The sequence below is a fragment of the Symphodus melops genome, assembly GCF_947650265.1.
Source record: "Symphodus melops genome assembly, chromosome: 1".
Taxonomy (NCBI): Eukaryota; Metazoa; Chordata; class Actinopteri; order Labriformes; family Labridae; genus Symphodus; species Symphodus melops.
In genome coordinates this window covers 34,006,572-34,025,150 of record NC_136691.1, presented here as the reverse complement: position 1 = coordinate 34,025,150, position 18,579 = coordinate 34,006,572, and the positions used below count along the sequence as shown (strand labels likewise).

At 42.7% G+C, this 18,579-nt stretch overlaps 1 protein-coding gene across 3 annotated transcripts; it reads right to left on the bottom strand.

The window, feature by feature from the left end:
* Window positions 1-591: 591 nt before the first annotated feature.
* On the bottom strand, window positions 592-18,279 carry zfr (zinc finger RNA binding protein). Of its 3 annotated transcripts, none has more exons than XM_079354860.1 (20): window positions 18,159-18,278; window positions 17,915-17,996; window positions 15,226-15,508; window positions 14,803-14,941; window positions 14,067-14,285; window positions 13,512-13,747; window positions 13,220-13,423; window positions 12,067-12,370; window positions 11,020-11,213; window positions 10,817-10,936; window positions 10,183-10,328; window positions 9,900-10,053; window positions 9,440-9,651; window positions 9,055-9,205; window positions 8,062-8,203; window positions 5,229-5,326; window positions 4,277-4,372; window positions 3,136-3,247; window positions 1,756-1,853; window positions 592-1,641 (listed from the first exon to the last, which is right to left on the bottom strand). In XM_079354860.1, the coding sequence occupies exons 1-20, from the start codon at window positions 18,193-18,195 to the stop codon at window positions 1,459-1,461; spliced, it is 3,210 nt and encodes a 1,069-aa protein (XP_079210986.1). In that variant the 5' UTR covers window positions 18,196-18,278; the 3' UTR covers window positions 592-1,458. The 3 variants fall into 3 exon arrangements, with proteins under 3 accessions (XP_079210986.1, XP_079210987.1, XP_079210988.1); XM_079354861.1 differs by having other exon boundaries at window positions 9,449-9,651; XM_079354862.1 differs by lacking the exons at window positions 592-1,641; window positions 1,756-1,853; window positions 3,136-3,247; window positions 5,229-5,326 and having other exon boundaries at window positions 4,276-4,372; window positions 18,159-18,279.
* Window positions 18,280-18,579: the final 300 nt, after the last annotated feature.

The following is an 18,579-nucleotide window of genomic DNA, read 5'->3' as shown; positions in this document are numbered from 1 at the left end:
GCCGAGCACAGCAAGCATTCACAACAGGACACAGAAGGGTGAATACAGACGGGAGAGGAATCAAAGGAGAAACCTGAAAGATGAGCCTCCTCACAGTAATGAGTGATGTCTTTTCGTCTGGCAGGGATTATTACACTGTTACACTGTTGATTCTAGCTTTGTTTACATTTCTTGGAAGCTGGACAACTATCATTTAAAAAGTCACCTATTTAAATTCTGTGTGCACGTCCTACAGATTCATGGATTCATTGGAAGGGCAACAGTCAGCCCTGAGCTAAGGTCTTCAAAATGATAGTTACTTTCCCAATATCTGGTGTTTCATAAGTATTCATTGATCGATAGAAACGTAAGAACAGCAGCTTCTTCAAAGACAGGTGGTGGAGGGGTTTACGTTTGTGGCACGGTGACACTCTGAACCCTCACACACACTCCAGGATAGAGTCGACAATCTAAACACCTGAACCCAGATGAAAAGATGTTGGGGGAGCAGCAGCGGGAATCTCACGCAAGCCTCGATTTTTTTCCTCCACTGTCAACAAAACATCAAATTATGAAACATCTCTCCAATATTTATCTCTCCAGGAGAATTCAGACTTTTAAACATTTTATTGAGAATTTTCATGGTAGTTTTTTCTTTAATATTTCTCTCTTCTGTACTCTACTCCCCCCTCCTTTTTTCAAGTCATGACATTTATCTTTTTTCCAGTATTAAAACTTAAATTAGCAACTAACAAAGTTATCAGGCAAGCAGGCCAATAAAGTTCCTTTTTCAACAGGAAAGCCATAACATGACACAGTGTGACCAGGGCAAACCAAAGCAGCTATGTAAAGATTATACAAATACTTCAATGAAAATGAGGAGACAAAACTACATTTAGAGCCGACAGCTTCACGAAACAAAAAGTCTATCCACAGATAAAGTTCTTCTGAATGTTTGTGCGATGGCTCACAGGTCTTTTTTTTTTTTTTTTTTTTCATCTTTAGAGTAGCTTAGCGTTGATACAGAACAAGACCACACCATCAAACATCACTTGCTTCAAGCACAGTTATTCATATTAAAAAGAAAAAAAATAACACAATCCAGCTCTGGATGCAGATCTACAGATGAATGAAGGCATCAACATGAACCATTTATGTTCCACCATGCACAGAGTCGGGCTCTGCTTTTGATCCTATGAGGTCCTCCTTCCTCTAAAAACGACTAAAAATCCAACACAGCTCGGAGAGGAGCAGCAGCGGTCCACTTCACATCAGGTAACATCTGTTTTTGACTTCTAACAGAGAGGAGTGACGCTGAGCTCTACAACTAAAATGAACACAGGCTGACGTGTTTGAGTGTGGCTCATCTGAGGGAGAGAAACAGAAAGGTGACCGGAGCTCAGTCTGCACACACAGACGCTGTTTACGACATGTTAGTACTGTTTAAACTCTGGTTACTTTAAATTAGTGAAGACAAGCTTAAAAACTTTCGTAATCCTTCTTGTCCTTTTTGCCTTCGCCCTCAAAGCTGTCGGTCCCATCGCTGTTGTCGCGGCGACGCTTGCGGCTGGTGTGAACGTTGAAGCGCGGGTTGGTCTGCGGCAGAGGGTCCATGCCCAAAACTTTGTGGATCTGACGGAAGGCGAGCAGCCTCAGAGCGAACTGTACGGAAACAGAGGGGACATTACAGCAGGGTTTGTTTTTTCATCCCAGTGTGTGTGTGTGTGTGTGTGTGTGTGTGTGTGTGTGTGTGTGTGTGTTTCAGAGCGTGTGTACCTGAGCGCTCGAGGTGATGTCCTCTCTCTGCTGCTCTCCCATCGTGATCAGAGTATCTACTGGCTTCTTCTCGCAGGGATCGACCAATCCCGGCCCACCTGTCAGGAATGAATTAATCCGCGTCATGTGATGATTTATTCATCATGTCTCAGTGTCCTCTGGACCAACAGATGTCTAAGATGCTTATTTCTGCCTGATGTCACGTTCCTCCAGACTCAGCCAGTTCTGTTTTGTTTTGATGAAAGATGTAAATTCCATGACAGCACAAGTTTCTGTTTGTTTTGTGGTGGGGGGAGACGATAGCTACATGAATTTAAATATATTTAGTACTTAAATGTCTCCATTTTGCAGGCAGGTTGAATGTCTGTATGTATGAGTGATGCTTTAGTGTTGCCTTCTGGCCCTTCTGTATTAAAGCCTCCTATGAGTGAGTCGCACTTTGTAATTAAGTCTTTTAAAACGACTTTCTAAGGTCGTACTTTCATTCATAATCTTTTGACCCTGGCACAGAACAAATACAGGCGTGTGAACAACTTTGAATTGAAAGTGATTCTAAGCTGCTGAAACACGAGGCAGTGAGATTTACTTCACTTTTCATGCCTGTATCGCTGCTGAAGCTTTATTTTATTCCAATATGAAATTCAGAATCTCTTTTGACACATTTCAACAGCGTTACGGAAATTCAGCAGAAAACACGTTGCCATGGTAACATGAGCAGGAAGTCATTTGGCAAAGCATCTAGTCTCCGATAGTGAACTTCGTATGATTCGTGCTTTGAGACTTTATTTACAGACTCGTTCTTCTTTTTAAGGCAGACGTCGGTGGATTTGTTTTCCTGATAAAGTTGAAGCGTGACATCTTTTATAAACATGGAGGTGAAGTTCTTCTAACCTTGTAGTGAATGTAGCCAATGAGATGCTTTTGCAATGAAGCTGATTTTCAAATAAAAGGGCGTTTTTCTCTAAATCTTTGCAAAATGGCCGATTTAAATATGCACAAACAGAAGCAGCACACAGAGATGTGTGCAATCAGTGTTTCATTGAACTCTTTGACTGATTAATGACTGAATGAATGAAACAAAGTTGACTAGGCTAAGCTTGATTTATCAAAACACATCAAACTTTCTGTTGTAGAGACTTATGAAGGTGTTCAAGGAAACTTAGAACTTCAGGTTTGTTCGACTTCAATAGTAAATAGGCGACACAGAAAGGTTCATATGATATGATACATCATACCTATCGACCTCCACAATCTGATATTTAAGATCATATCAAACAGAAAACTAATTCTGATGTTTTCAGAAGGAAAAAGAACCAAGAAGAGCAAACAAAAAAAAAGTGAGATTAATCAAAGCAGATTAAAAACTTGAAACAATCTTACCTGGGAGTAAAATCCCAGATGAAATACATTCAAAGATCCGTCTGAGTGCATCGCCGGGGCTGAGGGGGGCCGACGCACTACTGATGGCCTTCTCTACCAGCAGCTCCATGGCCTGAACACGGGGGACAGGAACATGGTTTCAGTGTCTGACAGATGTTCACCCTCTCTCCTCTAGAAACAGTCAGGCGGTCCAAGGACACCAAGAACAACTACAAGACTTTAGAAAGCACTTCACACTCGGAGCAGAAGTCACACTGGTAGAAAAGACGCGGTGAGATCGCCCAGAGGTCTTCCTGTCTGAGGATTCCTCTGTATTCACCGTGTGGACTTTTCATTCATGCTAGCTTCCTTTATGCTAGTGGAGCTCTCAGTCTACAGTTAGTGTCACCTCCTCCGAGTGTTTCCTATCAAAGCAGCACTCCACAGGGTTCGTTTACTAAGCAGTATTGAACCGTGCCAGCCGAGCATTGTGAGGTTTGGAGTTTTCACTCAGGCTTCTTTCTGGGGATTGTCCTGCCAGCCCTCATGTACAACAGGGATGTTTGGAGGGAAAAGTATAAATCAGGTGTTGTTGTTTCTCTATTGAAGCTCAGGAATGTTTCTGCTTCAGTCACTGAGTTTGAGACATTATTCTCACTGCAACACGTATCTCTGTTTATTTTTCATACACACTCCATCGAACACAAAAGTGTGTTTGAAGCACGTTTGAAGACTGTGCTTTTTTTGTGGTAATTAATCAGGCAGCTGCTTTGAGAACGTGACCACTGCTGATCTGAGGATCCAAAAGAAAGGAAAACAGACGCTGTGGAAATATGATCAAGACGACCGCTTTCCTGATCTTGAAAGCTTCCACTTTAAAGGGGACATCTCATTGTATTTAAAGAGACACACACCATAACGGAGCGTTCTGAGAGAGCTGGTTTCTACAGAGTCACAAACCTCCTCTGCTGCTTGATTCATGTTATATTTGGACCAAAAGCTCAGTACAGATGTTTCATTTAGAACTGTTTCAAAAGGTGCAAAAGGGGTATAATATGTCCCCTTTAACCTTTTTGGGTTTTAGGATCACTGATTTGAATTTTCAAACATTTGCTGAATCAAAGGCTCAGAGGCTTCATTAGCTGAACCAACGTGAACTTACCCATCCCGGGAAGGGGGACCAGGTGGGGACTCTCTGACAGAGGTCTCTCAGGATGCGGATGATGATCACACAGGACTGAAGTCCGTTGGCTCTAGCCTTTTGATGCAATAGAGTTAGGATTACACAGTAACAAACAGGTGACAGGAGATGGACCAAACAGGTGAATCAGTTCTGCCATAGAGGTCCAAACACTACTGTGCATAATGGAAGCTTGAGTATGCTTTGAGCTGCAAATAAAGCCGTAAGAGTTTGCAATCAGCTGCCATTCTCAGTAGTCTTGTACCTCACAGTTAGTAAGGGAGTTCAAAGTTTGCAAGATGCACAAGAAATGAGGACTTTTCTTGCCATCTTCTAAACCCTGAGCCCAGGTTTAATCAGGTTTCTGACAAACAGGTACTTAAAGTACAAGAGTCCACCTGAGAGGAGAGTATAGGGACTGAAAGAGACAAAGAAATCTGCTTTACTTTGCCTGTGCTTGTGCTCAGAGAGCAGAATCACAGCAAACTACTCAGATGTTCATTTTTCTCTCAATCCCCAACCTACCAAATATATATAGAATCAAAACAATACAAACATGGAAGCACTTCTTGATGGCACAACTCTGTGCAAGTTATTGTGCAGCCTTATGGAATAACATGTAACTGGGTGTCGTACTGGGACAATTGAAAAGGGGATACAAGGATGCCAGCTCTTTGTTTAGACTTTTTTTTTTTTCCATAGGAGAACTTTAAATAAAATTAGATGTATATTGCTTACATGTGATGGACATTAATCAGATCCTTGTTGTTATATTTGGCATCCTTGAATATTTTTTTTTTTCTCTTCGAATAGTAATAATTTTCCTCATTGTTATAAAATGAAAACCAAATGTGTGAAACACAAATAAATGAATAAACAAATAAAGAATGCATCTCATAAGGCTACAATAAGAAAGTAAAATGATGTTCCGAACCTGGAACCACTTAGCGTGGCGCAGAGCAGCCAGAGCGTCAAGGCATTTTTGCCTGTCCAAGACGTCCGCTGGGTCTTTCACCATACCCGAGGTTACATCTAAAAATGGATTTCAAGTGTCAAAATGGTGATGAGGAACGGGTGTTTGACCAGGTCAGCGAGGCTGGCAGAGAACAAACACATTGCCACACATACCAAAGGGTGTCTTGTTGTTTTTGGATTTGTACAAAAGTCACTGACATCAAAAAGCTGACTACACAAACCTACACATGATCAGAGTGGATAGAAACAGATCGACAGTGTAAGAAGAGAATTCACTGACTCAACAATGAACACAGTTAGACTGTTTGCAGCTACAATACATGTGTTTATCTCAGATATCAGGAAGCCAATACCATTTTATCAGGTTATTGTGTTTTAAAAGACCCAGGTTTTTGTTTTTGGTTCAATTTCAAACAGAGGAGGACTTTAATCATCAGGATTTTTAAGGCCAGTTAAGAGCAGAGATTTGCGACAAGAGAAGTTCGGACTGCTTAGCGAGCTCGACTCTAAGATCTCGTGACCCTCCAGTTTACCTGGATGAGACTAAATGAGGCGTGGTCTGCTTCCTGTCTGCATTATGCTGAAGCTTCAGGTCTTTGAAAGGAGACAAACAGCACACGGCGTCGAGTCATTTGGTTTAAACTACGATCTCGACCTTTTCCTCCATAATAACGCGTTCATGAGGTATCCTGATTTAGACAGAGGCACGTGAAGAGTGAAGGTTCATTAACCGTTAGAAACATTCACTCGAGTTCCTCTTCAGACAGACATGAAGAGGGAGGAGAGAGAGAGCTGACGAAGAAGACACTTTAAATGTACAGCTCGTAACGACTGATGAGTTTTTATATTAAGATGTGATTACAGTAAAATGTAACTATATTGTCGCCTGTTTCAAAACCATGGCAACTAAAACAGAAGTCCTCACACTGGCTCAATTCTTGTTTATCAATTATCAAAAGTTGTTAGGAGAGACATGGCTTCATTTCTTCTGTACTTTTAAATATTAAAAATAACAGACCATGAACGTACGATAACAGAAACTTTGACGACCTTAAAGCCTGCAAACTCAGACTGACGCGTCTCTGTCCTGCTCATTGGGGGGATTTGATTCTTCTCTCTGTCGAAATCTCTCTTTAGAGCTCACTTCAAACTCCTTCTCACGTGTTTCTAAAAGGTTTTTACTTGTTGCAAATCTTTGGTCTGAACCTGCTTCAGTGGACAGCTGCTGCAGACAGAAATGTAAGGGTCGCTGGTTTCGGAAAGAATGACCTGATAAAAAGTGGCATGGCAGTAGTAGGTGTGGCAAAGTTTTTGGGATGTGAGAAAACCTTGGTCAAAAATCCTTCCGCAGCTGTCGGGCCCTTCTTAACCTCTGATAGGAGACAATGGAGACGTTTGTTTTGTTTTCCTTTTTTCGTTTAAAGAAGTAAAGGGCTCTGTGTTCTGGACTGGTAAATATCACTACAGATATAAAAGAGGAGGAAGCAATGGGTGCTGAAGAAGAGAAAAAAAACATGAGAACTACCAGCAAACAAAAGGGGTTAGGATATCACTGCATGCATACCTAACATCAGCAGGTTGAATAAGAGCCCAACAATCCAGAGGCTGTACTCAGGTCCAAACACAGATTCCTCTCACAGCCTGCTTACCTGAGCACTTAGCAATACTCCCCTAAGAATAGTTTCAGATAATCACCAGTTGGGTTCATATTTTCATGAAACAGAAAATGGACCTCGTCTTTCTTTCTTTGTTTTTTTTTCTTTTTTTTTTGAGTGAAATCAAAAAAGACAAAAGGGTGGTTTGTGTTTTGTGAACAGATCTAAAGTTTACCTCCCGGTGGGCCCGATTAAGAGTCTGATGTGTGTGAAATAAAAACAGTGAATCAACTCAGGGGAGCACTTCAGGAACAGGGAACCTCAGCATGGTGAACTCATCACCAGTACACAAAAGGAAGATTTGTTTCCTGTGAGAAAATAACGTTCAATCTCCTCTGACAAATCTCGTTTGAACAAGTTTGCAAACTTTATGCCGAATTCAAACTTGAGGAACAGAGCTGTCTCCTGTTGTCTGCGTTTGAAATCTTCTGCACTCTTTTTTTTTTTTTTGACTCCTCGTCTCAAAGTTACTGTTAATGCATGTCTCCCATTGAAATATGGCTGACAATAAGATGGAAACAGAATCCCCTGAAACACAGGAAACAAAATAGCATCTCACCTGGGAATAACTAGACTTAACACAATGCAAACACTGATCATGCTTTGTTTAAAGGATAAAGACAGCTTCTGAGAGGAAGGAGTTACAGAGCAAAGAGCCTAAGAGCAGAACTGCTGGCACGATTCTCTTTCTTCTTTTAGATCAACTGATCACTCATGTGGGTCTCTCCCATCACAAATCAGTCCAAAAATAACTTTATAAATCCGTTCTGTCATTCAAATTAATAAATCTCTTCAGGTGTTTTCTTGTTTCAAATAAATGCACACAAAGAAAGGAGACCACAGCTAAAGTTCTGATGAGCTCGCACTCCTCGTTGCCCCCGTCATTTTTGATTTCTAAAAAATGAATCACAAATGAGGAGCAAGTTTCCAGGATGATCAGATCACAAGCCCAACAAAACCATGTGTGTGGAGTGCCAGCAGGTCGCAGCTCTTCAGGGATTCAACCAACATGTCGAAATTGATTTCACAGAGAAAGAGAGAGAAAGAGAAAGAAAGAAAGAGAGAGAGAGAGAGAGAGAGAGAGAGAGAGAGAGAGAGAAGAGGTGCACAGGAAAGGGCTGTGAGGGGGTCTCCAACCTCCGTCCCGGCCTGTCTCCTCTCTGATGATGGGCGAGGTCAGCGTGATGGTCACTTGCATCTTTGGCTCGGTACAGGAAGTCAGAATGATCGCCGCTTCCTGGACAGATCCCTTCACCTCATATTTCTCTGGAGTTACAATCTGAAACAAACGGCACAGACACAGATGGAGTTAGAGTCTCGCCGTCTGTCATTTTGACCAACAAAGAACTTCTGTAAAAATGTCACTTTCATTTTTCTAACAGGACTGCAGCAGCAGCAGCAGCACTTTGTGTGAAGCTTAAGATTGAGTGCAGTTTGGTTAACGTCAGCACTTTGCTAGCTTATGCTAATCAACCTATTTCAGTTACAGCATTGCATGCACACTGGCGTTAGCTCGCAAAGCATCCTTGGCTCATATCAGCCGTCCATGAGCTCCAGCGTGTTCAAGCCTTCTCTCGGCTCAGTCGGTGAGCAGCTGAGACTGAAAAGTTTAGAGCAAGTTTTTCTGTGAGGACACATCTGCACTCAGCGTCACACACTTCAGACTGTTAGCATGCTGCTGTTTGGACCAAATCGTGACTCAAACTGAACAAAGTTTATTCAGGAGAAAAAGCCACAGAGATGGTGTCGTGTGCTACAGCTGTGCATGGAGTGTTTTTCTCAAGTCAACACGCTGTTACTTAACGGTTTAAAAACTGCATGAACGGTCGCTGTTAAGGGTGGTGCCTCATAACTATAAATGCAATAAACCATATGTATTAACATATGGTTTATTGCATTTATAGTTATGCGTTAAAAAGTTTTTTGTACGATGAAGGAAAATGTTGATTTAGGTTTCAAAATGCAGACAAGCTCAACATGGTAAACAACTAACGTAACGCTCTGTAGCCGTTTCATTAAAGCTGCTCAGACTAAACCTGCTCGGAGGATCCAACCCATAAAGAACATGTGGAGCAAACACAAACATGAGGCAGGTGACTTCTCTGAATACGTATAATGTGTGATCAGTACTGTCAGCTGTTTGGGGAGGTGCTCCATGATGCGGGTCAGGAGGCTCTTGGTGGGTTTCTCAGAGCACAGCAGGACCAGGTTTACGTTCTTATCCCCACGAAGCAGCAGGCCTTTAGCCAGGACTCCAACCCTCATCACACCCTTCAGCGCCCTGAAAGAGCCAGACGACCAAACAAGAGGACTAATAAATACAGAAATATACAGATTCATTCTTTGATTTTTTTTCTTAATATGCGTCTGTTTCTTTTCTTTAGAAATGGATGAATCTATGTTGGTTTATTAGAAGGACAGGTGTAGTGAGTGGAGAAGGGTAAGCAGTCAATAACATAAGCTGTCTACACTCGGTAAACAATAGAAGTGGATGAAAAAGACTGAACAAACCCACTTCTCACACCTGTCTTTGGCAGGCTCTTTCTTCTCCTTGTCCTCCTCCTTGCCCTTGTCCTGGTCCGTGATTATGTCAGAGACGAGCTTGAGAGCCCGTTCTGTGATCGACACGATCTTCTGGATGGACTGGAGCTCGTCCTCAGAGGGGTAGATGGCTGCGTGTTTGGTCATGACGTAACGATCGTCTGAAGAATCGGGTCGACGAGGAGGCTGGAACGCACAAAGGATCAAATCAGGTTGAAAACAGAAGGACGAATACAGAGATCTGTGACGGACAGGAACCCAGTGTCACGACACTAAAGATTTCATTTCTGGCATTCTGATTTGTTACAGTGCCAATTTGTGCCTGAGCTGCACCATTTCATAAACATGATCCTGCCTTGTGTCCCTTTGTCTTTCAAAGGTTATCACAAAAGCCTCCAATCTAAGATGTTTGGTTAGCCATGTTTTCAACCTACCACAGGACCCTGTGGCTGCATGCCGGGCATGCCAGGCCGGACTCCCAGCAGACCAGGAGGTCCCTGTGGATACCCTCCGTCTGGAAGGCGACGTCGATCATCCCAATGGTGCTCCTCCTCCATACGCCTCCAGTACATGTCTTCTTCATAACGCCTGAGAACAAGACACGTTGAACTTCATTCATACAGAGAAAAAAGAAAAACATCCTATTTCACACATGCACGTGTGAGTAGAGTATCATAAGTGCATCTTTCCTCCTACGTAATAATAAAATGAGTTTACCGCATCTCCATCCTCCATCGCTCCTCCTCCTCTCTTCTTCTCCAGTACTCCTCTTTCTGCATTTGCTTCCTCATCTTCTCCTCCTGAATCTTACGCGCTCGGATGCTCGGCTTGACCTCCACCTGCAGATCTGGGTTAACCTTTTTCTGCAGAACAAACATTTAAAAACTAGGTCAGAGCAACTATCACCTGGTGTATAACAAAAATAAAGAAATACTAATAATTAGGTCAGGGGTCTTATAAAGAGGATACAAAACTTCAATTAACATTCAATTAATTAATAAGAACTTTTTTTAAATGTCATGGTGACCAAAGCAGAAGTCCTCAGCGCCCAATATTAGGTCATTTATTGTTTTTAAGGACTTAAAAGTTTTAGGCAAACTACTGCGCACCAACACAGTAAAATGCACAAATAGATTGCCAACATATTTTTAGTAAGTTTTGGTACTGTTCAATTTAAAGTACTTATTAGTGTAACAGCTAATATCACTTTAAAACACATGGTGTTATAAAATTCTGTCAACCTCATTACTTCGACACTTTCGTAAAGCTGCCAGATAACAAAGGGTTTCCTCTATAACAAAGGGAAACTTAGCAGCAGCAGGTAAACATGAAGGTAAAGTTTGATACACACCTTGTACTGCAGCCGATGTCTTCTACCCTTTAGATGCATTTCTTTTGCATTGGGGTCGTTGAAACTACATTCACACAGCTTGCAGTGGAAGCGGATAACTTTGCCTTCATCGTTTCGTACCTGGAGATAAACGCACGTTAAACTCCACATCAAGTCAAAATGCATGTCAGCTAGTGTTCGTACACGAGTCCGTCCCAGCGTACCTCCTCCACGTAGTCATGACCGACAGGCTGGACGTCACTCTGCAGAGCAGCGAGGGCCGACGACGACAAAGAATCGGATATTTCGCTCTTTGAGTCCGACAGACCTGAAGAGGGGGTTGCAGGTTTAGCAGAATCCACCTTTGCCTCGGCTCTGCCTTCGTCCATCTTCACCGAGCTCTGGAGTTTATTTCCACCTGAATTTGAGAAATGACAACGTGGTTTATTCATCAACTGTGTTAGTCGTCCTGCGCTATCAGAGAAATATAAACTGAGCTGGTAAAGAGGCGGTGCAGGGTTCGGTCCGGATTGTGATACTTTGAAAGGACACAGAGACGTCTGTGCTACTGGGTACAGAGTCAGGAGAATCTTTTATGAAGTATGGAGACAATGAGAGGGCTGTCAGTGTTGCAGTTGGATCCACTTTGGATCATTACAAATATATATATATCCTGAGCCAGAAAATTTTTGCTTCAAGGGCAAGTTGCAAAAAAGGCTCTAATATTCGTGAAATTTTTGTTTCTATTTGGGTGATTTCTCGATATCATGGTACAAATCAGAGGATAATTCTTTCATTTCCACCTTAAATGGGTGCAAAAGAACCTTGGCAGGATTTGAGTCCATGTGGACAGAGACGTGGAGGAGGTAGGGGTTCTCTGTCCTTGCTTGTGTCTCTTGTCTTCTTGTCCCTCATCACAGCACAGTTATCCATTCAAACTGCTACTCGAGCCCACAGGACATCTTTCATTTCTTCAATGAGTACTGCAGCATTGACAACATGTACAGATAGAAATAACGGGTTCTTTTCTATCTCTTGGGTTAATTATTTAATTATTACCTCACACCTGAGTTCAAACACGGCGCCTGAAAAATGTAAGCCTTCGTGCAGGCTGAGGAAACTGTTTTAATAGATTAAGACAAATCAGCCAATGGTCACAAGTCTAAAGTTCTGAGTGTTCGATGACAGGGCCTGAGATCCACCCTTTTGTGTTTAGTGGCCTGGGATTCCCCCCTCACTGTTTAAATTGTGTGTGCTCTTTACAGACTTACCAACAAAGTTGATCTTTGGGGTGTTAACTTTCTTCCCAGCTGAAGCGGAGCTGGCAGCAGAGAGGCTGCTGGTTAACGTGTTCTTGACTCCACCGACACCGCTGACGATGTTGACAGGTTTCAGGTAGGGGGCGCTGGAGGAGGAGGAGGCGGACCCACACAGAGAGCTGGAGGTGCTGGAACTGTTCGGGGGAGCGGTGGTGGTCTTACTGGGGGCAGCTGTGGTGGAGGACGATGCTTGAGAGACCATACTGGGCTCAGTGGAGGGAATGGGCTTTCCAAGTTTAGTGTGAAGCTTAACAACCTGCAGAGGACGATCCAGAGAGGAGAGATAGTCTTTGTTAGAGGAGCTCTTGGGGAAATGTTTTATTTTGATATCTTGTAACATGACAACATGACATGAAGTCCACGTGACACGTCTGCAGCAAATACCGTCAATGTTGTTTTTTCAAGCGCTTGTGAACGAGCGCTTACACGCAAGATGTTTCTGTTTATCAGGTAGAAGCTTAAACACACGGAGCACAAGCCTCAGTAAACTGGTTTGACATATTTACTTATTATTATTACCGACACACAGACTGACTCACTCTGATCTTTAACGTTTAGATCAGTTACGGATTCAGATCGCTGAGTTTTTTCTAGAAAATTCTGAAGGTTCATGGATATAGTTCAGTATGTTTTTACAATGCAGCACAGTGATTCATTCACAGCAGCACCACGTTATTGATCATATTCTTTTTAACCCCTGAAACTCAAACCATCTAACATACATATTAAGAACATTAAATGAATTTGAAAACCAAACAAGCTGTGGACAGTCGACTTTCCTCTGCTTGTTTCAGTTTCCTTCCAAACACGGAGACGTTGACTTCACTAAGCTGGAAGCATGAAAGTGTCTGTAGGTGTGAACTTCAGTCTGAGCTGATTTAAGCTTTAGCCCACACATCACTGAATATATATATAATCACCATGGGTCTTTTATCTTTTGTTACCCTGCAACTAAGAAATGTAGGGATTTTAAAAAAAAAAATAACTCAGATAAATAAATAAAAATTATTATTTCAAGTAATAAAAACGTTTGAACAAAGAGCATGAACCAATACATTTTTAAAAATCCAGGACACTCTGAATTTAAGGCTGCTCGTATCCTTACCTTCTGGTGTTTGGCTCCTCGGATATGTGCAGCGTAGGCGTCAGCACCGGTGCAGGACACATCACAGAGTTCACAGCGAAGCTGATTCTGAGCATTTCGAGCCAAAACTCCTCCACTGCTCCCGCTGCTGGTGCTGCTCTGAGAAACTTTGAGAGCTGCCTCCTTCTTCTTGTGCTTCTGACCTTCTAGATGTTCTTTGTACGTCTGTTGTCAGTGAGCAGAGGGGGTCAGCGATATATTCAGATTTATATTACACAACCATTTACATCATGCTCTGCTGACTTGAGCTCACCTGTGGGCCGGCACAGCTGATCTTACAGACGTCACAGTAGTGGATCTGAGGGGGTTTGGGGGGCTGTTTTGGTCGGAGCTGTTTATTCTGGAAGGGGGGTTTCTTGGTGAACGTGTTTCCTGTCCATGCCGCTGTAGCTGCTACAGCCGCCACCGCCTGTTTCTGTTGCTGCTGCTGCTGGTAGTAACTGGAGGCTGCAGAGTAAACTGCTGCCTCATATCCCGAGTATGACGTTCCTGGATGAAGACAAAACCAGGGCAGCTTAGAACCTGCTCTTTATTATGGCCTCTTAAAAACTCCATCAATAATTAAATCCAAAGCTACGCACTACTACATTTAAAAATAAACTCTACGGCGAGTAAATACATCTTTAATTATTTCTCGATTTCCTGATCTGATGACGTGATCAGTGACTTGAGAGTGTGATTAGAGCCAAGTGAACATGACACCGTATTAACTCAATGAATATGTGAAACAAAAACACAAGTCATTGTTTGGGTACTTTCCAGTGAAAAATGTCCTGATCATGAATCCAGAGTACGGATTCAGTCTTACCAGAGTAAGTGACGGCGTTGGTGCTGTATGTTGGGCTCTGGGAGTACGACGGGACGACGGAGGCGGCAGCGGCCACAGGCTGCACCGTGGACGTCACTGGGTATATGGAGAAGGTGGAGGAGGCTGGACTGGGGGCTGCTGGTTTTATCACAGTCACTTGTCGAGTCTGCTGGGTCTGCGTGTATGACGTTACACCCTGACTGTATCCTGGTTTAGGAGCTGGAACACACAAAGATGATCACAAGAGCTTTCTTTAAATGTACAGAGAAATAATGAGTAAGCACTTTGTGTCCGCAGATCGGTGAAGTCAGCAGCTGTTTTCCGTTGTTCCACTTCCATCAGCTTGAGCTTTTGCAGACATTGACTGTCAGGTGAGGCCTCCTCTTACCCAGGAGAATCCAAAGTGCACTCTTCTGCCTTGCTTCAGAGTCAGTACACCAGGTATGTTTGACACAGTCATACATAACTAACCCCGAGCGCCAGCTAATGCTAGCAGTGCGACTGTCGAGCCAACTGACCCTGATGCAGCTAACGCACCCTCTGCTGCGTCAGTGGAGAGGCACAGAGAAGAACGTCGGCAGGTCAACAGATGTGTGAACAGACAAATCAGACAGATTTAAGGGTGACTGAAGGTTTTTAAGAGTGAATAAATGAAACAGTGTATAGTTATGCTAAATGAGTGTCTGTTGTTTCAAAGCCAGGTCTCAGTAAACAACAATGAGCCGAGTGTGTTTACCTGTCTGGTAGTAGGACTCTGCCACGCTGGGCTGTGGCTGTGCAGCAGCAACGGCCGCTGTAGCAGTGGGCTGCTGGTAGTACTGTTTACTGTCATAGGCTACAGCAGGAGCTGTGGAGCGGACGTACGAGTACGAATCCTGCAGAGGAAAACAGTGAGGCCGTTAGTTTATAATCTTCATCACATGGTGAAGGATCGTAGATGATAAACTGTGAGCACTGTGTGAAATTCAGCTCATTCAACATTTATTACAAACTTAGTATTTTTGTTAAATAAATACATTCTGTGTGTATGTGGTTTGTTGTATTATTAGAATCTTTAAAGTGGGAATTTTGTGAACTGTAGAGTCATGTTTACGTCCCAAAAACATTTTTAACTGATTAATATATGGTATTAATATTATGGTAATATTACTAAATGTACCTGGTAGTTCTGTGAGGTGACGGGTGGGGGCGGGGGAGGGACTTCCGGCTGACGTTGAGCGTAGCCATAGTCGGTGGCAGCGTGTGTTGGCTGGTATCCTCCATAAGCAGCAGCAGTAGCGGCAGCTGCCACGGCAACAGGCGCTGGCCTTGCTACGGCAACAGTGGCTGCTGTGGGAGCGTAGGCCGCTGCCACAGTGTGAGCCGCCACAGGAGCTTGATGGACTGTGTAACTGGCCACTGTGGTAGGATGAGTGTAGGCCACCCCAGCTGCTGGCTGCTGACTGCAAAGAGACAGAAAGTGTCAAAGTCGGTTTTCAGAGGTCACAAGTCGTGTCACACCTCAGTTTTGGGGTCAAGGTTCAGGATGAATTTGGTTTCAGGAAAAGCAGGAGATAACAGCAAAACGTCCTAGATGCATGTTGAAAGGTTTCTCTCATTTTTTTCGAAGCGACAGAGGTTCAGATCAGCTTTTCCATCTCGTGTCATTTTGAACCTCCCTGCAAGAGGTGGTGCAACTTCAAGTGTTTCAACAATTAACAAAAAAAGAGAAAAAAGCTCTTTAAAAAACAGCCCATCTCCGGTGATTCACAGCTGGGTAATACAGTCTCACATTCAGTAACATGTTCTTCACACAACTGATTTAAAGAAGCAGGCGGGCCTCCATGCGTCGCCGGGTCATCTTTCTATCATACATAACTCTTCTTCTTTGAACGTTGTTTGATTGTGAGCACTACAGGCATCAGGTGTAAACGTGTGATGCCTTTGAGCTCCACTCGGACGTATCTGTCGTACGACTGCGTCAACGCCTCGGTGACATTAAAAGACGAAATACAGCGGGGTGTAAAAAATTGCCCCTTTGACCCAGCAGTCTGAAAAGAGGCAGTGCAAAAATGTGCAGGCTGATGTGTGTGTGTGAAAGGAGCAGAGCTGGGATTATGTGTGTATCAGATATTTTTAATCAACAATTCATTTACTGTCATCAGAATATTCCATTCAATAACCGTAAAAAAAAAATAATGCAGTTTTTGATTGATCTTTAGACAGTTGGATGGCCATGAGTCATTATTGGCTTATCATTTATAAAACAGTGCATTGAATCCATGCAAAAAATGTAAACGAGCCAAAAACCCTGAAATGGCGTACGCACAAAATAATTCAGATTTATAATACCGTTCGTGTGCACACCTACACGTAAAGTTTCCCTTATAGATCACAATCCACCTGGAAATGTGCGTACGTAGAGTAGCACCATGTTCCGCCCGCCACACGCCCACATTCAACCAGAAACGGTCGATTTAAAGCAGCTCGTGAATGAAAATGCAGACCAACAAGTAGGCAGATCAAAGGTTTCCTGCGCTGGATCAAGCTTGAAAAACGGAAGTTTAGAGGAAGAAAATAAACTTTCGGAGCCAGAAAAGGAGGAACTTATGAATGAAGTGAAGGTTAGAAAGCACATATCTGTAGTTTGCAGCAGAAACTTCAGAAAAATCTGACAATGACACCACGTTGCTGCGGTGCGAAAACATCCACCATTCATCATAACGTACAAATATATCTGCAATGTTTATATATTTACGGGAACCACAATGATTTATTTATGGTCTGAGTGCTCATGACAGTCAGCATCACTGCAGGAGATTCATCAAAAATATGATCAATGAACAACTTTTAATTGTAGGCCACATTTCATGATAAACTGTGTCTGCACGCTGTGACTAATTCTGAGGATATACAGGCCTAATGATCATTTCAGAGATGTCCACTCTTCAACTATTTACAGAATAAGTACGTGCAGGTGATGAAGAAGTGAGGAGTAAAAAGACTAAATGTGTGAATCCACCACTGTGTTTCTGTGCGTCGTCATCTTTGGAAAACTAACGATGAATGCTTGATATTTTAAAGATATTAATGTAAACTGGTGGTGCTATGGTTTCTTTGTTAAGTAAGTTGATATTAAATGAAATAAAATGTGCAAGAGACATCAATACATCCTGCAGGCTTCAAGTCACCACTTCGCTGTGTGTGTTGCCAATTTGTCAGGCCCCCAAAATGTACGTACGCATGGGTCAGAATTTACTTACCAGTGTTTATATTTTACTGTCAGGTTCGTTTTCATAGATCACAAACTTTGAATGGGAAATGTTTCAGGCCCCATTATATGCGTACGCAAGGTTTATAAATGAGACACCAGATCTTGACAATAATTGGACCAGCTGATCACCATGAAAAACTATAAGTGGATAGGGTTCAACCAACAAAAACATGACCATGAATCGTTAATACAAGCTGAACAACAAGCAGTTTAATATCACTAATCCTTATCTTTGTACACAGTACTTAATGTGGGGCTCTATATTTCTGACTGGTAATACAAGGTGGAGTTCACACCTGTACTAACGCCGTATTTCATATTACTCTGACATGTTAAGCAGCTCTGTAGTTGTTGGTTTTGTTTTTGGTGTCTGATGACCTTTTGCATACAGTCTTTTAATTCTACAGCTTGAGTAAGTGTATAATATCTGAGCCTCATCACTGATCATAAAGCGTGTGATCCTCCGCTGACATGTCACTGCAGCAGCGGAGGGATACCAGCCCCCTCCCCCAACCTCTGCATCAACAGTCCACCTCACTCACTTTACCAAGCACACTTTCACACACACACGACAAGTAATCTAGGATATCTTTACCTGTATTGGGCGGCCGCGCCGTGGGTAAATCCAAAGTAATTGCCGGTAGCCATTTTGGCATCTTCACCGAGCCGGCTGGGCACTGTGGAGGACAGAACCAGAGGATGACGCTAAGCTAACTGTTAGCATCAGGCTTCAAGGACTAATATTTAACCTTAATTTAACCTCCACACGGCTTCGCTTTGTATTAATGCATTCTGTATTACTGACAAGTACATAATAACCACGTTTATGAAATACTCACCATAGGTGAAGGACACAACTGGACATATGGGAATCATTGGTTTCGTGTTTTCTATCGATGCTCGTACTGCAGACCTGCCTTATTTCATGTCGTTCCCGGAAATGCTGAGTGCGTCGGCGCATGCGCAGAGGAGAGGCAATTTAGTTTGTTTGTTTTCTGTTCAACAAACTTTATTAAAGTAAAATCACAACACCAAAACAAGATGATTAAAAACGCGAATTAGGATGCAGAAATTAATTAAATCACACATAAAAATGGCAAAAATGGAAAAGGGTGGATGCCAAGAAACCTCCCCATGTAAAATATTATATTTATACATCTATTCATTATTTCTCAAGCCATGTCCTGAAAGTTCTTGTCTGAGGATGACTTGATATTTAGCATAATAAAAACGGTTAAAGGATTTTCTTGGCAGAAAACA

What these genes read in the sequence shown, in the direction of transcription:
- zfr (XM_079354860.1), bottom strand. Translation starts at nt 18,195, where the DNA reads ATGATTCCCATATGTCCAGTTGTGTCCTTCACCTATG. An exon ending in GGCGCGGCCGCCCAATACAG is followed by an intron (nt 15,509 to 17,914) that starts GTAAAGATATCC and finishes GTCTCTTTGCAG; the next exon opens with TCAGCAGCCAGCAGCTGGGG. An exon ending in ACATCACCTCGAGCGCTCAG is followed by an intron (nt 1,642 to 1,755) that starts GTACACACGCTC and finishes GTTTCCGTACAG; the next exon opens with TTCGCTCTGAGGCTGCTCGC.